The sequence below is a fragment of the Parasteatoda tepidariorum genome, chromosome 2 (assembly GCF_982258835.1).
Source record: "Parasteatoda tepidariorum strain Cologne lab strain chromosome 2, Ptep-v5.0, whole genome shotgun sequence".
NCBI classification, from domain to species: Eukaryota; Metazoa; Arthropoda; class Arachnida; order Araneae; family Theridiidae; genus Parasteatoda; species Parasteatoda tepidariorum.
Window position 1 is genome coordinate 94,404,205 of NC_141756.1, and position 20,485 is coordinate 94,424,689.

Sequence of the window (20,485 nt, forward strand, 5' to 3'; positions counted from 1 at the left end):
ATTTGGAAACTTTTAAATGTAAATTTTAGTTTATATTTAAAAATCTAAAGCATGAAATAATTACTCTTCATGTATATTTTAAAATGTTTCTATACTGTTTTAAATTGGGATTCTCTTTAAGTAAAAAACCAGACATTTGAATGTCCTGGCCAAAGAATGTATAGAGATAAAGAAGGCTAGTTTCCGTAGACATAATGTAAACCAGTCCCTCTAAGGTTAGTACAGTCCCTGGCATAGAGGAAAAAACAACATTTAGGAGGGCAGAAGCTGTTCTTAAAACCAACTTACACCCACCTCTTTTCCAACCACTTCTAGGGTTAGGGAGGAGAATGTTTTTTTCTTTTATTTATGGTTGGTCTGTTGCTACATTTATGCACTATTTATTAATAGTACTATATTTATTAAGTTAATTCTTTGAGATTTAATTTATATTGTCTATGTTCGTGACATCTGTCGGCCTTTTTCAAGATGGAATAAAAGAATAAAATGGCGGGAGGAACCTAACCCAACCAGTTTAGGTGACATAGATCCTGACTGTCAATTTGCTTCTCACATGTGTGTGCTGAATCTTGGTACACAATATTTGATTATGTTGCTCTCCTTGTGTAAGTTGTTTTTCTGGTACAGCTTACCACACTGAGCAGTTTCCCTTGTTAGTTATGTATTCGGAGAGCAATATCTTCTCCTTTGTATATTCTTTGACCTGGGTTCTCTAGACGTTTAATTTACAATATTTATTCGAATCACTGTATATAAATATTTTTAAGAATATAATACAAAACATTTTTATCAAAATAATGGCTGTCAACAGTAACTAAATTTTTTAGTTTCATAAAAATTGCTTAAGACCTGTAATTTACAAAAATTTTCAGAATTACTGTATTAAATTTTTTTTTATTGGAATATAATACAAGCATTTTTTTTTAGTCAAAATAATAGTTGTCCAAAGTAATTTAATTATCTGGTTTTGCAAAATTTGTTTACCTTAAGAATAAAATGGTGAATATTATTGAATATCAGAAAATTAAGAATAAAATGTCATTGAGTACAAGCATGTTTTACTATCTATTTCAAAGTGGAATCAGTTATATGTCTCCTTAATACAGTGTGGACCTGAGTATTTTCCATATTGTTACAAAATAATTAATGCAATCAATTAATTTTTGAATTAAAACTGAATAACTTGTATATGAAATTCCTCCCTTATATCATTCTTTACCTGCACTTTATAGCCCACAAAGTTTTTTTAATATGTAATTTACGAAAATTAATGTTTAAAAAAAATTATGGCTTAAAAGTTAGTATTAGTTGAGTGCTTCACATTTTTTTTTTAATTTAAAGTATTCATTTTTAAGGATGTCAATCATTTTTCTTCAAAAAATTCAACCCTGAAGAATGCACTTAAAAAACCAACTTATGAAAATTTTGTGATTTCTATATAGTTTATAATCATACAAATTGTCAGTTAAGAAGCAATTTTTTTAAATTTAAAAAAAAAAGAAAAAGGCTTCAGTCCGAAAATTTAAATCACTGTCTACAGCAAAAATTCACCAATTCTTGTCATTTGGTCACATTAGACATTGCTTTAAAATATATTATTCTTTTAAAAACCTCCGCTTTTTTCATTCAATTTTTTATGTATAAGTTTTTGTGGAATCACTAATTCTAATTGTCTTCTATAATATAAATAAGGAATGTGTAATTAAAGACATTTTATTTTCTTTCAACATTTTTTACAAAAATTAACTTTTTAAGTGATATTTTTTGATTGGTTGAGGATAATCCTTAAAAAATTGTTTGTCTTATCAAATTAATGATAATTGGGTGTCAATTAATATGTTTTTGCATAAAAAAATTATTGATGTCATACATATTATTACCCTGAATTTCTTTGTAATTTAAGGGCTCAAAAAGTAAATTGTAAAAGCAAAAATGTAATTAATAGTATTTTATTTTTATTTAATATTCCTTCAACAATTAACATTTTAAGTGATACTTATTGATTGGTTGCTGATAGATAAATAATCGTATGATTTTTTTAGATCAAGTAAATTTTTATCATCTCATTTAATATGTTTTAAGAAAGAATCAGAATTTAAATATATTGGTATTTTACGAGTTAACCACCGACTTCCATTGTATTTCAAGGGTTTAAAAAGAACTTAAATTTTAATAAATTTTAGATGATATACTAGCTTGGAAAACAAATCCAAATAGTTATTTTACAATAAATGTTATAATTATATAAGCCTTAAGGGATACTTTAAAAAGTGATTCAGTTTGCTGTTACGTTTGTAAATCTGAGTTACAAATTTTTCTTCACTCTGAATATTTTTACTTAGTTAACTAACAATGCTTGTTTATTTTGAATGTTGTACAGATTATGCATTTATCTCTTTAGGTTTCCCCTAACGAAGAATGGCCACGTCCTCCACACGAAAAAATATTTTGCTCTGAGGAATTAAATATTATGGCTAATTCTTCTAGTATTGTGAATGATACAGATAGTAAATATAATTTTAGAAATATTCTGTTTTATCAGTCTATATATTATAGTTGCCAACAAAATATTAGTTTGACTTATATAATTTTATTTTAAAATGTTCTGATAATAGTTATTTCAAAATATGCATAGAACATGTTTTAAGCACTTGTATTTGATGTAATTTTATTTATTCTTTCCAAAATTTTCCATAATATATTAAGTAAAGCATAAAATATTATGTGACATTAAATATTGTGCAATTGACATTATTATAGATAATTATAATTCTAGAAATATTTATTTTTATCAATTTATATATTACAGTTGTCAACAAAATATTAGCTTGACTTGTATAATTTTATTTATAAAAGTTTTGATAATAAGTATTTCAAAGCATTTATTTGAAATGAAGTAGAACATGCTGATTTGACCACTTGTTCTTCAAAATGTTCTTATTGTGTTGTTATGTTAAGTATTTTAATTTTTCACACAATTTATTTATTTTTTTATTGTTGCTTTTCACCTCTTTCCTGTAAAATTTTTCTGTTGCCAATTCAGATTATCTTTAAAAAAATTCAGTTAAATTAAGTCAAATTGAATTTGCCTGCTTCAGAAAGACTAACGTTCTTTTCAGTTTAAAATTATGGTGTGCAATTATATTAAAGGTAAGGTTCTGAACTCTTAAACTAAAATGATTAAATATAAGAAGTAGGTGTAAGAGCTAAGCTTAAAATGAAAAATATTTTAGAAAAATTGAATTTATAATTGATTATTTTTTTTATAATTTAATGGAAAAGAGAAATCTAACAAACAAAATTTTTCAGAAGTCTTATTTTTTTTCTGTTAATGAAAATGATTGTATAGATGATATCAGAAATTAGTAAAGTAAGTAAGTTTGATTTCTTAAGCTTACAATTCAAAATGTCGCTCTGTTAGTAGCCAACATATGGTTTTTGCTGATATTTTAGGTTTAAATGCTAAAAATAAATGTGTTAAACTGTTTAAAACTTCTCTTTTTAGCAAATAAAAAGAAAAAAGAGTTTTCTATTATGAAAATACAGTTACTGTTAATACCCTCAACAATACTTCTTTTTATAATCACCATTGTTATGCTTAAAAAATATAAGCCAAGTAAGTAGTAAAAATAATTTTTTCAAAGTAATGCATTATTTTAGAGTTTTATATCTTTTCTGTTTATATTTTTTTATAAATTGTTCTTATATTCTCATAGGTATTTTCTCAAGTGCCAATCGTCTAACCAGTCTAATATTCCAACCAGGTATATTTAATTTTTAGTGCATTTTCGCCCATATCTTTTTAATATGTATAGCAATATAGCAACAAAAATTGTTTATGAACATGTTTTCTTAGTTTGTAAGTAAAGGTTTTATAAACCTTTAAAGCAACTTTAGTGTGTAAGATTAGTTTTTGTCTTGTAAGGAAAGCACCCTAAGTGTTTGGCAAGTTTTCCAATTGTATACGGAAATTTTGTGTGATAGTAAGGCTAAGGAATCGGTCCTCTGTGACCTGTCCGCTCATAACAAGGTATCCCTGCATTGGGTACCAGGACATATGGGTATCTGTGGAAATGAGCTAGCTTACAAAGCAGCACGGGCTGGCTCTAATGCAATTTTCTGGGGCCCTGAACCTGCGCTGGGAATTTCTCTCTCCTCATTTAGGGCAACCATATTCAAGCTCTACGGCAAGATCGCCCATGAGCAATGGCTCGCTGCTGACGGTCAGAGACAAGCTAAGGGGCTGAATCGAGACTGTCCTAGTGTACGTCAAAAGGAACTCTTAAAGCTTAGTAGAAACAGTATAAGGAAGATCATAGGTCTTCTTACTGGTCACTGTATCCTCAGGAGACACCTAAACATTATGGGAATAGAATCCAATTCTCTTTGTCGGGGATGTCATCTAGAAGAAGAGACATCACGACACATACTCTGTGATTGTGAGGTCTATTCTGCTCAAAGATTTGAGCATTTAGGGCAGCATATCGTCAATGCCTGGGAACTGCTAGATGTTCCTGTAAGGTGCTTGCTGAATTTTATTTCAGCCATAGGGCTTTCATGCTAATCATGATTTTAGGTTTTGGGTACAATAGACCTCTGGTCGATGTGCCCTGCTCGTTAGAGCTGCCCAATCTCTAAGTCTAAGGCTAAGGAATAATTTGTAAAAATATTTTTTGTTGCTAATTTTGAACTATAGTTATTAAACTAAGGGTTGCTTGAAATGGCAATTATTACTCACAGAGCCTTAGTGGCTCAGGAGATACAGACCTAGGTTGGAATCCCAGACATGGCAGGTCGATACTAATTCTGTATCCTGTTCGCACTGACCACAGTGCTAACATAAAATATCCTTGGTGGTAAATGGATCATGGAGAAATAGTTCCCTTGCCGTCAGGCTAATCGTCGGAGGTTTCCCCAGTTTCTCTCTCAGTTTAATGCAAGTATTTCATCAAAAAGTCCTCAACAAAGACAAATTTCTCTCAATACCACATCCAGGAGTTCCTGTGTTTTCTGGGTGGATTCGGTTCAAAATTACAAGGCTACAGTACTTTCCTCTTTTCTGATTTGTAAAGAACTTTGCAAAAAATAAAAAATCTTCACTAAATATATTTTACCCATTTTAAAAATATGAGAAGCCCAATTGATTGTTTTGATTTTGATGCTCTTAAACAGGGTGCGTAGCGTTTTTAAAAAGTGCTTAAAGGTGCTTATTTTCAATTTTCGTTTTTTAAAAGCCTTTAAAGTGCTTTTTTCATTAGGTGTTTTTAAAAAGTGCTTAATTTTTCCTTTTTTAAAATGAGATTCTTCCTTTACCATGTTGATTTTTGCTATGAATCATGCAAAATGACACAGTTCACATTGTTCTATTCAACGTTTTCTCAATAAATTCAACCCCAATCTATTTCGGCGTATTTTCAGTTCATAGCGTATGAAAACGCCATTCGTTTTGCATGATTCAAAATTTCATAATTTTTGACAATTTTCAAAAACAATGTCAAAAGGTTTTTTTTCTTTTCTTTCACATGATGGTTAAAAGAAGATAAAACGGTCAATTGTCAAAAACTTTCCAACCCTGCCTAATTATGATTTTTTTTAAGTGCTTAAAAATATTTCTTGAGTGCTTGAAAAGTGCTTATTTTTTGTTAAATAATTTGGCTACACACCCTGTTAAAAGAGCATCAAAATCAAAACAATTTTATTATTGAGCTCTTTGAAAATTCTATCAATTTTTGAGTATCTTTGCCAAAGGCCATTTTCTTTGGCACAAAAAATGTTTCTTAGAAGAGGTCTTATTACTAAATGTTAATGTGTAAATGATTTTTGTGATAATAACGAAAGTTAAGCATATCCTCAAGAACCAGTTTTATTTTATAACCGTCGTTGAACAGCCGACCCAATTTCATTGGTTTACGACTACTAATGTTCAACTTCGTGGCCTTGTAATTTTGAACCCAATCCAGAAGACAAGGGAAATCCTGGATCGAGTATTGGGAGAAATGTACCTTCTCGGAGGACTTTTTGATGGAGCTAACCCGCATTTACGTTACATGGAGAGGAAGACCATAAGAACCTCCCACGGTTAGCCTGACGGCAAGGGGACTCTAACCCATGATCTGTCTACCACTGAGGATATTTCATGTCAGCACTGTGATCGGTCCAAGCCAGATGCAGAATTCTCATTGACTGTGTTTCGAACCTGGTTCGCCACATTGGAAGGCGAATGCTCTATCCCCTGGGCCATCGCGGCTCACAACAACCAGTTGTCGTAAAAGGAGGTCATGGTTGTTAAGGTTTCATAATCTGAAATCCAAAACAATGATGATAGCAATTTGTCCTCAACATTGCACGCTGACCATCTTTTCTTCCCAAAAACCGGAGCCCATGGACCTACAGCTAGATAGGATCAAACGTAAGCCACCACCTTCATAATTAGATCTCAGTACTCTGACCTACAATTTGATGGCAATTTGCGCAACATTGCATACTGGTTACTTTTGCTTCCCAGTCACACTGGTTTTTATTAATCTGGAACCAGATAGGATAGGTCTTAAACCGTCATCTTCACAATTATATCAGATTTTAACCAACATTATGATGGTGTCACATTGGCTAACATTGCCCAGTATTCTTCTTTACTTCCCAGACAAACTGGCACATACCGACCTGAAGCTAAGTAGGATCAATCTTAAGCTTCCACCCTCACAATATCTCAGTACTTTTGACTAATGGTATGATGGTTGCAATTTGCCGAACATTGCACACTGGCCACCTCTAGTTCTCAGACACATTGGTACTAGTCTGAAGCTAGTCTGAAGCTAGGTAGTCTGAAGCTAGGTAGGATCAATGTTAAGCTTCACCCTTCATAATTATATTTCAGTATTTTAAACAACAGTGTGATGGTAATGATTTGTCCAACATTGCTCACCTTTACTGCCCAGACAAACTTGTACTCATTAATTTAGAGCTAGATAGGATTAATCTTTAGCCATCACATTCACAATTATATCAGTACTTTAACCTATGGTATGATGGTGGTGATTTGTCTAACATTTCACACTGGCCGCCTTTACATCCTAAGTACACTGGTACCAAATCTGGAGCTGAATAGGATCAATCTGAAGCTGCCGCCTTCACAATTGTATTAGTGCTTTAACCAACATTATGATGGTGGCACTTGCCTAACCTTGCACAGTGGCCACCTATACTTCCCAACAAACTGGTACATACTGATATGAAGGTAGGTGGGATTGAGCTTAAGCTTCCACCTTCACAATATCTCAGTACTTTAACTAAAGGTATGGTGGTGGCAATTTGCCAAACATTGCAAGCTCGCCACCTTTACTTCTCAGACACACTGGTACACATAAGTCTGAAGCTAGGTAAGATCAAACTTAAGCTGTCACATTCATAATTAAATCTCAGCACTTTGAAACCTGATAGTTGCTATTTGCTCAACATTGCAACCTGGCCAATGGGTACCAGACAAACTGGTACCATCAATCTGATATTAGGTAGACTTACAGGGCCTTTGATGATAGAACAAGGTCCTTCGCAATTATATCTCAGTATTTTAACTACTGTGCTATCAAGATGCTATAATATTGTTTACTTCCTAGGTGATAATTCGGAGGAAAGATGTCATATTTTATTTGACAACATAGAACTTTTAATACTGCATTCTTCTGATGCTGGCATCCAAAGTAAAATTCTATTGTTAAAAGATTTCCTTGAAAAATATGCTTCCTTCAAAGTTATTACCATGATGGATGTAATGTTCTACAACAACATTGACTCTCTTTGGTTTAAGACTCAGTTTTTTTACAAATGCAAAAGCCTTGGTGACCCCATTAATTCAAGTAAGAGAATTCTTCTTGTGGAACCTGGCAAGGCCTTGTCTCCTCGAAATAAAAATCAAGTAAGTTTACTAAATTTTTTCGTTTTGTTTTTTCAAAATCATTAAAATTTGTTTTTTCAATTGTTAACTGTTAAATTAAGTGTTTAGAGCTAAAGTGTTTCAAGTCCAGAAATAAAATAAAATGTTTGTTTGTTATAGTTCCATGTATTATTTTTCGTAATATACATTTTCAAATTTATGCTCAGATCACAGCCTTATGCTAAGTGTTTGTAAATAACTATAGATAAGGTCGCATAAATTCTGCAAAAAAAAGTATAAAAAAAGGCATATTTTACTAGTTTCCTCATACAAGTCTCTGAATGTCCACCAGCAAAATGTCTTCATTTACCAGATAAATTTGTCTAAATGTTTTTTTTTCTATATTTCTGCTTAATAAAGTCCAATAATTTCTGTGATGTTGAAAATATATTATAAGGCAGCTAAGTTAAAATCTTAATTGTAATAATTGGAAAATTTTAAATAAAGCAAAAAAAAAATATTATTTTTTTTTCCAAATAAATTTTTTTCTGTTTTAGTTGTTTGTTTTATAAGTCATCTGCAGCCTGCCTGCACAATTCAAAAAGATTTGTCGCACAATTTTGAAACTATTTCCTAAGACACTAGCTTAAGATTCATGTAGTACAATATACTCTCGATATTTAAAAACTGAAGGGTTGCTAAAAAAATTTTGAGACAGAGAGTTTTCGAGATGCAAGTTCAGAACTAAATAAGTTCTAAAAAGTAGAAAAATATACTCTAAAATAGTACTCTAAAAATTAGAATCGTGAAACATAAGAATAACTACTAATAATTATGTATGTAATGATAGTTGAGTATAGGTCTAAATACAGCAATGATATTCTTTAAAAGTAAGACAATAATTATGCATCAAATAGAAAAGAATTGGCTAACAATAAACTTACATTATGATTTTTTTCGAAAATATTCAACATAGCAAAGTTATCTGAAAAAATTGTTTGACATAGGAAATCAAATTAATATATATAATGCCAGGTGAAAAAATACTTTTTTGACATAGCGCGGTTTTTGAGGTATAAACGTTCAAGATGTTGAGAGTATATAGGTCTGAACTTTTAGCTTGATTGACTCAAAACTATAATTTATGAACTAAATCTACTTAAGCTCTGGGCGATTCTTATGTATAAGTTATCTTCATAAAGTTTGTTCTTGGTTTAGATATTAAATAAACCAAATTAACTCAACTGTACAGTTTAAAAAAAAAAATGAAACGATTAATTTATTTGAGAATTTTTACTACCTTAGTATAAGAAAAATGATACATTGATAATAATCTTTGTTTCATATTGTGAAATAAATACTTCATTAAATTAATTTCTTTCATTTACTTAAATATTAATTCTTAAAACTTAAGTTGTTTACTGTGTTATATACAGTAAAAGCTAAAGTTTAAACTATCTGTATAGATATAATCATCAATTCCAGGATACACTAATAAAAAAAAATCCTCTGAAATTTGGATAAAAAATTCAATTAAAAATTTCATTTTGAGATTAAATCGAAGTATTTTTATATAAAATATTAAGATATAATTCACATAAAATTAAGAGAACATATAACACACAAGCTCACATATCCGATAATCATATTTTATTGCTTAATTGAACGCACACAGTTTTTTGTTTGAAAATTAATTCATGTCATTCTTTTTTATTTTTACAAATAATAAATTCATTTAGTCGTTAAAAATAAAATTAACACCAAACAATTTCAAATTGCATTAATTTTCAAAATCTATTGAGCAAACAGTTATATTTTATTTTTAAAAAAAGGGGGGTAGACTAAAGATCATAAAATAATGAATGACACATCGCAACATAGCTTTAAAAAATCATTATTTAATTTTTTTTCATCTTTGATTTAAAAGTAGATTAAGATAAGATGAGGAAAAAAATTTCCAAAGGGATGCTCTATTTAAAAAAAAAATTCCCCCTCTGTTTATAAAATTAACAAGATGTAACACACTAAATTGAAAATAATGAATGCTAGACTGAAATAAAAATATACAAGAGCCCACATGATCATTCTCCAAGGTGACTCCTTTCCTTGTTTTTATCTTGCATTCACTCTTTGAGATTATTGGCTTGAAACTTAAAGCAATGTCTTCTGCCTCCTTACCCCTTGTCAAATGATTTCCTCCTGAGTCATAAAGCTCTAGAGAAGAAATCCTTCTTGAAAAATGCAGAACTTATTCTATTCAATTTCAAACAAGTGGTTTTTCAACTGCACATTTTTCTTTCTATCTTTAGTGAAACTTTTAGAAATAGAATTTTAATTATAAAGAAAATTAAAACTAATAATATATAATTTACAAAAAAAGAACTGATAAATATATTTTTCAAACAGACAATAATTTAAAAAAAGGAATAAGTTAATAATTTAGAGATCGTTAAATCTAGTTCTCGTATGATGCTCCCCTAACTTGGCAGTCCAAATGATCGCTTGCCCTTCTGCAGGCCTTCATGCCCTCAGTATCACCACTTCAATTAATATTTTCCTATCTTTTGAATAATTTTAAAATATTACTAAATACTCTTTTTGGCACCTCGGTGGCTCAGGGGATAGAGCATTTGCCTCCGAATGGGATGTCCTAGTTTTGAATCCCAGCTGTAGCAGCCCCAGCGGGGATGTAAAATATATTTAGTGGTAGATGAATCATTGGTTAAAATCCACTTCCTGTTAACCGCCTATGGTTGGTGTTTTTTCTCTCCATGTAATGCAAGTTCAGGTTGGTTTCATCAAAAAATCCTCCATGAAGTCTCAGTGAATATATGAATCCAGGAATCTCATGAATCCAGGAGTTCCCTTGTCTTCTGAATTGGGTTGAAAATTGTAGGGCTGCAGAGTTGAACATTAATAGTCGTAAACTCAGAATTTAGTCAGCTGTTCAAGGTCAGTTATAATATGAAATAAAATACTATTTTTTAATTAAATATTTGAAAGTTTAAAACATACACCTAGTGTTCCAGGATGTTTTTAAATTTTCATATTTCAATTTGCATTTAATATTTTCATTTAAAATTTTTACTTTATTTTAGAATATTCTAGATGATATTTATTGTGAGGGCTTGCATATTCTCCTCAGTGCTTGGTCAAGATGTTTAAAGGATTACTGCCACTTGTTTGTTTTGGAATTTAATAATAATTATGCGGAACGCCAGTTTGCCCAAGAGTTCGTTCCTGGGGTTCGTTACTTGATTCCAAGAGATTTAGTTAAACTTTGTCTCAATTTAAGTTCTTGTGGAGAATCTAATAATGAATCTCTTCAACAAAAGTTAACCACAAGTTTAAGATCTCACAAATTAATGGAACATTGTTAAAAAATATGTTGAACAGTCTCATGTTATTTGTTAAGATCTGAGGTCAATTTATATGGCTGATATGTTCTACACTTTTAGGGGCAATCAGATTTTTACTCCGTATACACATTTTTTTCTATTCTTGAAGATTGAAATTACCTAAAAAAAAATTTAAATTTTTTTTTTTTGTATATTTACCTCTGTTCTATTTAAAGAAATTCTCACAATTTGTTATCATCCTAATACTTATTAATTGCTAGCAAAATACCCATTCTTTATTAGGGGAGGAAAAAAATCGTAAATACAGGTTGTGTCACAATTCCCTCCAGGTTTTTTTCCACAAATATTCAATGTGTGAACTTTGTCTGATGCTGCAGACTTCAAGTCTGAAGTTAAATTCTTGCCACACTCTCTGCAACATGTCCCAATCAATAGTAGCAAATGTGGTTGTGATCTTTGATTTAACCCCTTAAAAGAAATGTACTAATTAATAAAATCACATCATTTTTTATAAACCATCCAAAACCCAGAGACAAATGTGACACACCCTGTATTTTTATTTTTAAGAATTGCTTAACAATGGAACTGACATTGCTCAAAGACTTGTAGTTGAGATTCTACTGATCAGATCATACTGAAACTTCAAATATATGTATATCATGTGGCCTAGGTTTCGATCAAAAACAAAGTCGTGGTAACTTGTGACAATGTAACTCTATGACAATGTAAAGAGAAAGATAACAGTTTAGAAGCAGACAAGAGCAAAATATTTTATTTGCTCGCATACCTGTGTGCATGCAGATGTCTTTTCGATCAATATTATTCTGAAACCCTTCGACCACATTGACACAGCTGTCAAGTTAACTTCATTAGTTGTCATTTGTATATCAAATGCAATACATACGAGTTTCACATGTGATGGCCACAACATAATTTTTACATAAAATTGAAATGGGCTATTCACCTGCATAGACAGCGTAGTGCCATTCCTTGAAAAAATTTCAGCCTTTTTCTTGAGCATATAGCATATAATTAAAGTTACATTCAAATATGTTTAAAAGAACAAGGATTATGAACCAAGCGCCTAAGGGTTTATACAGCTTATATACAGAGTCAGTTAGATTTGATGATTCATCCAGTTTCAATGGACTGTTTATTTACAAGTATATGATGCACAAAAAACCGTTTATACTTGGAAAGATGTATACACTTACCAAGTTTCTGGTATATACAGCAAATGTTCATTGTGTGTATGCTTAGTCACCCAATACCCATCCCAGTGGTAAACCACTTCACCAGTAAACCAGTTTGCATATATTCAATAGCTATTTTCTATGAATGTCTGTCACAGCTGCAGTGATGTGCTCTTGTTGAATTGCTGTTGCTTTGGGAAAGCATTGAATATTTGTAGCGTGTACCTGACACTTATGTATTTTTTCTTGTGCATCATATACAAAAAACAAACAATTCTTTGAAATTATTTAAATCATTTAGGCTAACGTATTATTATAACTGAAGATTATGTACTTATGTTCATGCCTGTAATTTAAGTATGTACTACTGTAATATTTTTTGTCAAAGGCATAATAAGAACATTATGCTGTATAATGGTTCCTTGATGATTAATTTCAATAGTATTATGTTTAATATCATTTTAAAGGATCTTATAATTATAACGTACTCTATAAAGAATACGCACATTTGTCTTATTGTGAATTAGATTAATCGTCTAATTAAACATTTTTTTTTTAGTGTTTTTAACTATATATTCAATTTCTAGTCTTTTTGTATTCTTTGTATGTATTCAATTTCTAGTTATTATCATTATGTATATTATTATTCTAATGATTAAGAGTTTATATTGGTAAATTTTATAGTGTATTGAAAATAATATAAATTCAAAGTGTACCTGACGTAATTTAATTAAATTTTAAATCAATTAGTACATTTATACGTAGTTTAAATTTTTGCATTTTAAAATTGGAAATATAAAATGTTAAGCTTAAAAATGATTATGTGTTTAATTTTTTACTTTGACTGAATTTTAATGCCAGATATGTTGGTTAGAAAATTTAAATTTTGCTTCTTACTATTAAATTTCACTTATTACATTTAAATTCAATATATCTTCATCATGTTATCAGCGTTGAATGTAATAATCTATTTTTATAAATAGAAAGACTTGTTGGAATATTCATTATCATTTTTTAAAAATGTTCCTGTCTAGATAAGCTATATTAGATGTTATTTTTATTATCATAAACACATGCTTATTCTATTTTTCATACTTGAAAATATACGAGAAGTTTTTATATTTTTGTATCATGCATTGTTTATAAATGTATTTTGTCAAATATACAAAATATTAACTAGGAAAGCTCAAGGTTTTTAACTGTTTCTCATTTTTAAAATTTTACAAATTATTCATACACATCTACTGTTCCAAGATACCATTTGCATTTAAAATCAATTATGTAACAATAAAACTTCAGTTCAATTACTATTTCAAATCTATTAAATTCTATTGAACCCAAGAAAGGTTGAGTAAAGAAATAGATGATTTTACGTAATATTGACTGTACTTGAATCTTATTTTGTATAAGTTTTATTTAGTAATATTTGTATTTATGCATTTTTATTTAGTGTTATGTACTTACTGAGGAAATAGGTATATACCTTTACTTTAACTGTATACCTTTTTTGTCATTTCTTTTTTTATCATTTCCTTTTTTGCCCAATTTTTCTTTCCCTTTTTGTTTATAAAGTCATGCATTAGCTGAATTATATTTGAAGACCAAAATTTACATTTTCGTTGATTTTTTGATGAGCAATGTAGGAAATATCTTGAATTTTTTGCTACTTTTTTAGAATACAGAAGGGCAAATATTTTGAACAGAAAGATTTTGTCATGTGAAAGTAATTGTAAAATAATGCTATTCAAGTTTTACAATCAAGGTTTTATTCGAGTCAAAACCTTAAACACATATAAATCTTTGTTTGTCAAGGCTTGGAAAAAGGTTCTGTATCACTCAGTCTTGAGTGAACCTTGTTTTATTCTTCTTAATTTATTAGAAATTATTGTCATTATTATGATTAGAAAAGAAAATTATAAAATGTTTCTTTCAACAGCGATCTGTGTAATCTCTGTTTTAAATAGTGGAAAGAAGTAGAAATAGTTACTCCAATTCAAAGAAAAAAAATTTTCATTCAAGAGTCTTATAATCCATAAATTTAAATATTTTAACAATGTTCATAAATTGAACATTTTCTCTTTTAAATTTAATTTTATTGATAGGTCATCAAAGATTTCTTTTTCAGTTTTTATTCCTTTTCATTACAATCTCTGAATTATACACTTGTTGCAGTTGCATTATACAGTCAAAATGAAAAATATTTATAACTGTAATTACTTTTATTAAAAGTAATTAATAATTGCAAATTAAATTTAATTTTTTCCCTTTGATTTAAATATTGATTATTTACTAGTGTTTAAATTGTTGGCTTCTATTTTTTTCCCTTTATGCTTTTTATCTATTTTATTTTTTGTCTTACCTACTCTAAAGAAACTTTTATTCCTTATGTTTTTAAGTGATTTTTTGTTTCATATTGTTTTTGTTTTGTTTTTTAATTTTTTATTCTATTATTAAACTTATATGAGAAAGATTCTAGTCTAAATAAGGACTGATATTTCTATTTTATATAAAATTATATGTATTTGAAAAAAAAGATCCGAAAAATTATATTTTTTAAAATATTGTATAAATTTTAATATTTTAACGATGTTTATAAAATGAACATTTTCTCTTTTAAATTCAATTTTCTGAATAAGCCATAAAAATTTAATGTAAACAAAGATTTCTTTTTCTGTTTTTATTCCATCTCATTACAAACTTTGAATTATACAATTGCAAGTCAAAATAAAAAAAAATGTTTATAACTGTAATTATTTTTATAAAGAGTAATTAATAATTGCAAATTAAATTTAATTTTTCCCCTCTCTTTACATATTTATTATTAATTATTTGCAAGTGTTTAAATTGTTGGCTTCTATTTTTTCCCCTTTATTCTTTTTATCTATTTTACTTTTGGTCTTACCTACTCTAAAGAATATTTTATTTCTTGTGTTTTTAAGTGATTTTTTGTTGTTTCATATTGTTTTTGTTATGTTTATAAATTTTCATTCCATTATTAAAATTATATGCTTATATATTTGAAGTTAATTGGAATGAGAAAGATTCTAGTTTAAATGAAGACTGATCTATTGCATTTTATATAAAATTATATGTATTTGAAAAAAAGATCAGAAAAATTATATTTTGTTTTACAATTTCTTTTTAAGTTTTGTTCTAGTTGTCAAAAAAACTTTTACATTTTATTTTTTACTGTTATTTGTTGTTTACTTTCATTCATTTGATTCATTTCATTCATCTGATTCATTTCATTCATCATAATCATCAATTACTTCCCAGTCAGGAGGTTTACATTTTGAAGGCTGTATCATTGCTTGAAATTCTTTTTTGTGGATAATATGCTGCTTTCATAAATTCTGTGAGTTAGCTACAGTTACTCATTACTGTTAGGTCGGGTTTAACCAATCATTAGCTAGCGCCCTCTATGTTTTTACTGAAAATACCATGAAGCATCCATACAAAGAAAAGCTACAGTTTTTCGTAAATTGAAAGTGTTTGTGATCTACTTTTTTACTATTTAAAAACTTACTCCAATGCTGTATAGTCTAGGCATATAAAAATTTGCAAAGCATAATAAGCTTTTTTTTTTTTTTTTGTGTTTGATAATTTTTATCTAAGTGGAAAAATGTCGCCAAATTGGCAATTTTTAAAAAAAAAGTTGATTGAATTTTAAAGTTTTTAAGTTATTTACTTATTCTAAAGCCCATATATTTCTTCAATGCAAGATGTCATATATAGTATAAAATTATAGCTCTGCTTCAAGTGTAAGGCACTAAACTGGCATTTTTTATTTTCCTTAGCCAAAGACCTTTGAAAAACCTTGTTAAGGTAAATACACATTCCTTGACCGTACTTTTCTTTTTTGCATCAGACCTTGCTTTTAATGCCATTTAATTTTATTACCTTGAGCATGTATTATCATAGACTGTGGTGCTTCTTTACTTGTATCCAAATTTCTTTGTCATTAAACTATGCATTCAATTCAATTTTCATTATATATTTGCATATGTGCTTTATTTTATTTATTTACATTTTCTCCCCCCTCCGCCCAACCACATTTTGTTTTTAACTCACAACTCTCTTATGCTTTTTCTTGTTATTGCTCATTTAATATTGAATAACAATCTCTTTTTTTGTCTCCTTACGTCAAATTTTGTTTATTTACATTTTTATAAACAAATTAAAAAGTTATATTTAATTATTATTGCAGTATTAAAATTATTTGTTGAAAGAGAAGTGATGTCTAAAAAATTTGATCTGTATTATTATTTTGGCATATGATTGTTTTATTTTATAAATTTGATGCATTTAAGAAATTTCTTTCTTTTCCTGCTTTTCTTTTAACTGAATTCAATTGTCTATTTGTTCACTAAAACACTTCTGCTTTTAATCAAATTTTGTTTTATTGTTTTTTTTTTCTTCATGAATCTCATCATTTCTATTGTTTTTTTCTTTTCATGAATCTGTTATTATTTTCAATGTAAGTGCAATTTTAATCTTTATTTTTTCTAAGTAATAAACTATTATTTTAATTGTGTCTTTTTCCCATTTCTAAGTATGATAACACTTTTTTAACACCTTCTTAACATTGATAATAGTGTTTTAATATTGAAAAATATTAGAACACTGTACTATATGCATCAAATTTTCCTTTCAGTTTCATAACATTTTCATTTCTGACAATTAAGTTAAAAAAGTAAATAAAAGGAAGAAAAACTTTTTTGTTAACATTTTTTTATTCAAAAAGTATAATTACGAAATTATACGAATAATTATTAATTATCTGTTGCCACTACCGATTTTTAGTAATTCTAATTAAGTTTTAGTACTAACTATTAAAAAGGCTTTCAAAAAGTACAAAGAATTGTAATGATCGCGTTATTTTCTCCAGTTTGTACATAAGGCAACTAAATTGTTTTCTTAAAAAAATCTGCCGTTGCTCATATTTTTATTTTAGATTCTAGGGAAATAATAGGTGTAATGCAAAAGTATTAAGTTGAAAATGTTGAAGAGAAACAGATACTATAACTAAAATATTTACTGATTAAAATCAATAGCCCTTAACCTTTTAAATCTAGATGTAAATTTGAAAATAGTACCTATTTCTCTTGTATGAAAAGTTTGAGAATACATTATCCATGAAAATTTAGATGCATTTTTTATTTAAAATCCATACTTACATTTGTAATGAATCTAGAGTTAAAATAAAAGTTAGCGGAAAATTTTTTTGCTTCATTAAAACATTATTGAAAATAAATAAATTACCATTTCATACTCATTAAGTTAGTATATAACATGTACCATTATTAAAGTTTGGTCTTTAAAAATTGAATATTGGCCTCATGGATATCTTTTAATACTACCTTAAGCCCGTGAAGCAGCCACAATAAGTATTTTTCATCTTAATACCAATTGTTATTTGGTCTTTTATATTAAATAATTACTAAAACTTTAAATACAATTAGTTAAATTTAAAATGAAGTCTTCAATGAAATTTTAGATTCAAATAACAAAATCGAAAAACATTTAAAAATTGCTGTTTGATTTGAAAATATTAAATTAAATAAAAATGTGCTTGTCAATAAAAATATAAAATGGTACTTTTCTCTTTCGCCGAGAGTAAATTCAGCTAATTTATTTATCTATTTTTATGTTTATTTTTTAAATATCTCATTTAAAATATAAACAAAAAAAAACATTCATTTTGAGTTCATATTTTTTTTGTTTTTCGTATAGCTCTCTCATATTCATCACAATTATTAAAAATAATCATAATATTTATAAACCCATATTAATATTATTATTATTGTGGAATGCAAATTATAGTAACCAATAAAAACAAGATCGTATACAAGGATTTAAAAATAACTTTTATTAAAAGACATATGTAAAAATTTATAAACATGTAACAAAAATATGCATGAAACTCTTATGTAATTATTTACAGATGAATATTGTAATACAGATTAATGAATAAATAATATAATCTCAATGATTTAAAAAATAGTCTTTTAGTACTAAATAAATACTAGTTAATAAATCACAAAATTAGATTAAAAATTTCTTGTCATACACACATTTAATTTATTATATGTTAAACTGGAGAATGTTTTTGGTATGTCTAACTTTATAAAGTCCTAACATTCCTTTATAGAATATTTATTCAACCTAAAATACAAAACCATCAATAGAAATAAGCAATGAAGATTCATGGTATGTATGCTTATTCCACTTTAGCTTCTCATAAATGTATATTCTTTGCGTGATTTTTATATTCTTTCACAATAACATAGTTCTTGCTTGCTGGAAGACTCATTCAATCCATCAATATCAGAATTGAGATGATTTGACAATCAATATCGGAATTGAGATGATTAAACAATCAATATCAGAATTGAGATGTGAAAGAAGAAAAATCAATTTGTTTTCCATTTTTAAATAAATTTGTTTTGTTATGAACAGTTTTGTAATTAAGTAGAGGAAAAACTTTATATTTTGAGAAAAGCCGCAAATGCTTATGAACTTGTGTCAATTTATTTTGCCTGACATAATTCATTCATGTTCAAAATATTTCAATTGCTTAGAAGCCACAATCTAAAAATCGCTTTGCAATTATAATATATTAAAAAACGAAAATTAATTATAACTTAACTTTTTGTACATAGCCTATTCAGAATTGAAAATGGAGTCTGGCACATGACAGTAAAGTCTTTATGACCCAACTTACATTGACAATGTCATCCAACACTTGCTCTATAAAATAGGGAAGAACTGATATTTGTGTTGATGACTGCTAATATGAGAATTCTCGTAGTTCTTTGATAAATATTTTGAGGAAATTATTTAAAGATAATGTTATACTTGGAATGTTCTTTCAGCCCATGATGGAAAGTGGTCAAAATCAAATATTAGCTTTCCAAAAGTACTTATCATTAAGATTTCAATTCCCACACTCATTATGTTCATCAACATTCCTGGTTTTAGCTGTAAAAAAAAAGAGAGTATAATTTTTTTTTTTAAATATATGTATAAATAACAAAGATAAACCTATATTGCTCTAAATTTATGTAAAGTATCTACTTTTATTAAAATGTATGACACACAATGAAATACAGAGATCACATTGTTGTTTTAATTATAAAATATTTTATTGTTATGTTTAACTCCGTAGCCTTGTCATTTTGAACCCAATCCAGAATACAAAGGAACTCCTGGATCGAGTATTGGGAGAAATTTGCCTTTGTGGAGTACTTTTTTGATGGAACTAACCCCCAGAGGTATTGATTTGTTATGGGAACACGGAGGACTTTGTGACTCGACAGATTTAACTCGCATCAGTCACCGATTTCTACACGTTGAGTCTTCGGCATGGGGGACCGAACCCAGGATCTCTTGGCATGGGCCCACTGCCCTGCCAGCCAAACTATCGCAGCCTTGTTAACAATACTTTTTTTATAACCGTCGTTGAACAGATAACCCAATTTTATGGTACGGTTTACGACTATTAATGTTCAACTCCCGTAGCATAGTAATTTTGAACCCAATCCAGAAGACAAGGGAACTCCTGAATCGAGTATTGGGAGAAATTTGCCTTCGTGGAGGACTTTTTGATGGAGCTAACCCGCATTTGCGTTTCATAGTAGAAAGGAAGACCACGAAAACCTTCCACGGTTAGCCTGGCGGACTGCAAAGGGACTCTAACCCAGTGGCGTACGCAAGGGAGGGGTTTAGGGGTTCAAACACCCCCCTTGAGCTCAGACAAAATGGCAAAAATATAAATTTTAGTAGAAATTATGCGAGCTATTATTTTTAAGACTATATATTTTTATGTGCCTTATGCCTACTTTTTGCTTCTCATGGTATTTCTTTTGAAACCAAAATCACGTGATATATATATATTTGCTGTTCTTGGTTCTTTAGGATGTCAAAAGGCAGGAATTTAACAATTTTTAATTACTTTGAGAAAAAATCACGACCTGAAATTAGTGAGGTGACAGCATCTAGTACCAATGTAAGTTTTTCTGTTGAACAGAAATGTGATACTTCCGTTGAAGAAAACGTTT

At 28.7% G+C, this 20,485-nt stretch overlaps 2 protein-coding genes across 11 annotated transcripts in view; one reads left to right on the forward strand and one right to left on the reverse strand.

Moving 5' to 3' along the window:
- Positions 1 to 16,393, forward strand: part of LOC107444359 (uncharacterized) — a 35,329-nt gene extending 18,936 nt beyond the window's left edge. For 4 of the 6 annotated variants that reach the window (XM_043047985.3, XM_016058473.5, XM_071177851.2 and 1 more), the window contains 5 exons: positions 2,402 to 2,507; positions 3,506 to 3,616; positions 3,717 to 3,764; positions 7,617 to 7,915; positions 10,972 to 12,437. In XM_043047985.3, the coding sequence (XP_042903919.2) occupies positions 2,402 to 2,507; positions 3,506 to 3,616; positions 3,717 to 3,764; positions 7,617 to 7,915; positions 10,972 to 11,253 (846 nt within the window). In that variant the 3' untranslated portion in view covers positions 11,254 to 12,437. Of the gene's footprint in view, positions 1 to 2,401; positions 2,508 to 3,505; positions 3,617 to 3,716; positions 3,765 to 7,616; positions 7,916 to 10,971; positions 12,511 to 16,222 lie in introns of those variants that run through there. The other 2 variants (XM_087157772.1, XM_071177852.2) reach the window with 2 other exon arrangements.
- Positions 16,394 to 18,273: 1,880 nt separating this feature from the next.
- The window catches only part of LOC107440478 (Na(+)/citrate cotransporter), a 78,824-nt gene continuing 76,612 nt past the window's right edge, over positions 18,274 to 20,485 (reverse strand). For all 5 annotated transcript variants that reach the window (XM_087157768.1, XM_087157771.1, XM_087157769.1 and 2 more), the window contains exon 13: positions 18,274 to 19,406. In XM_087157768.1, the coding sequence (XP_087013894.1) occupies positions 19,278 to 19,406 (129 nt within the window). In that variant the 3' untranslated portion in view covers positions 18,274 to 19,277. The remainder of the gene's footprint in view (positions 19,407 to 20,485) is intronic.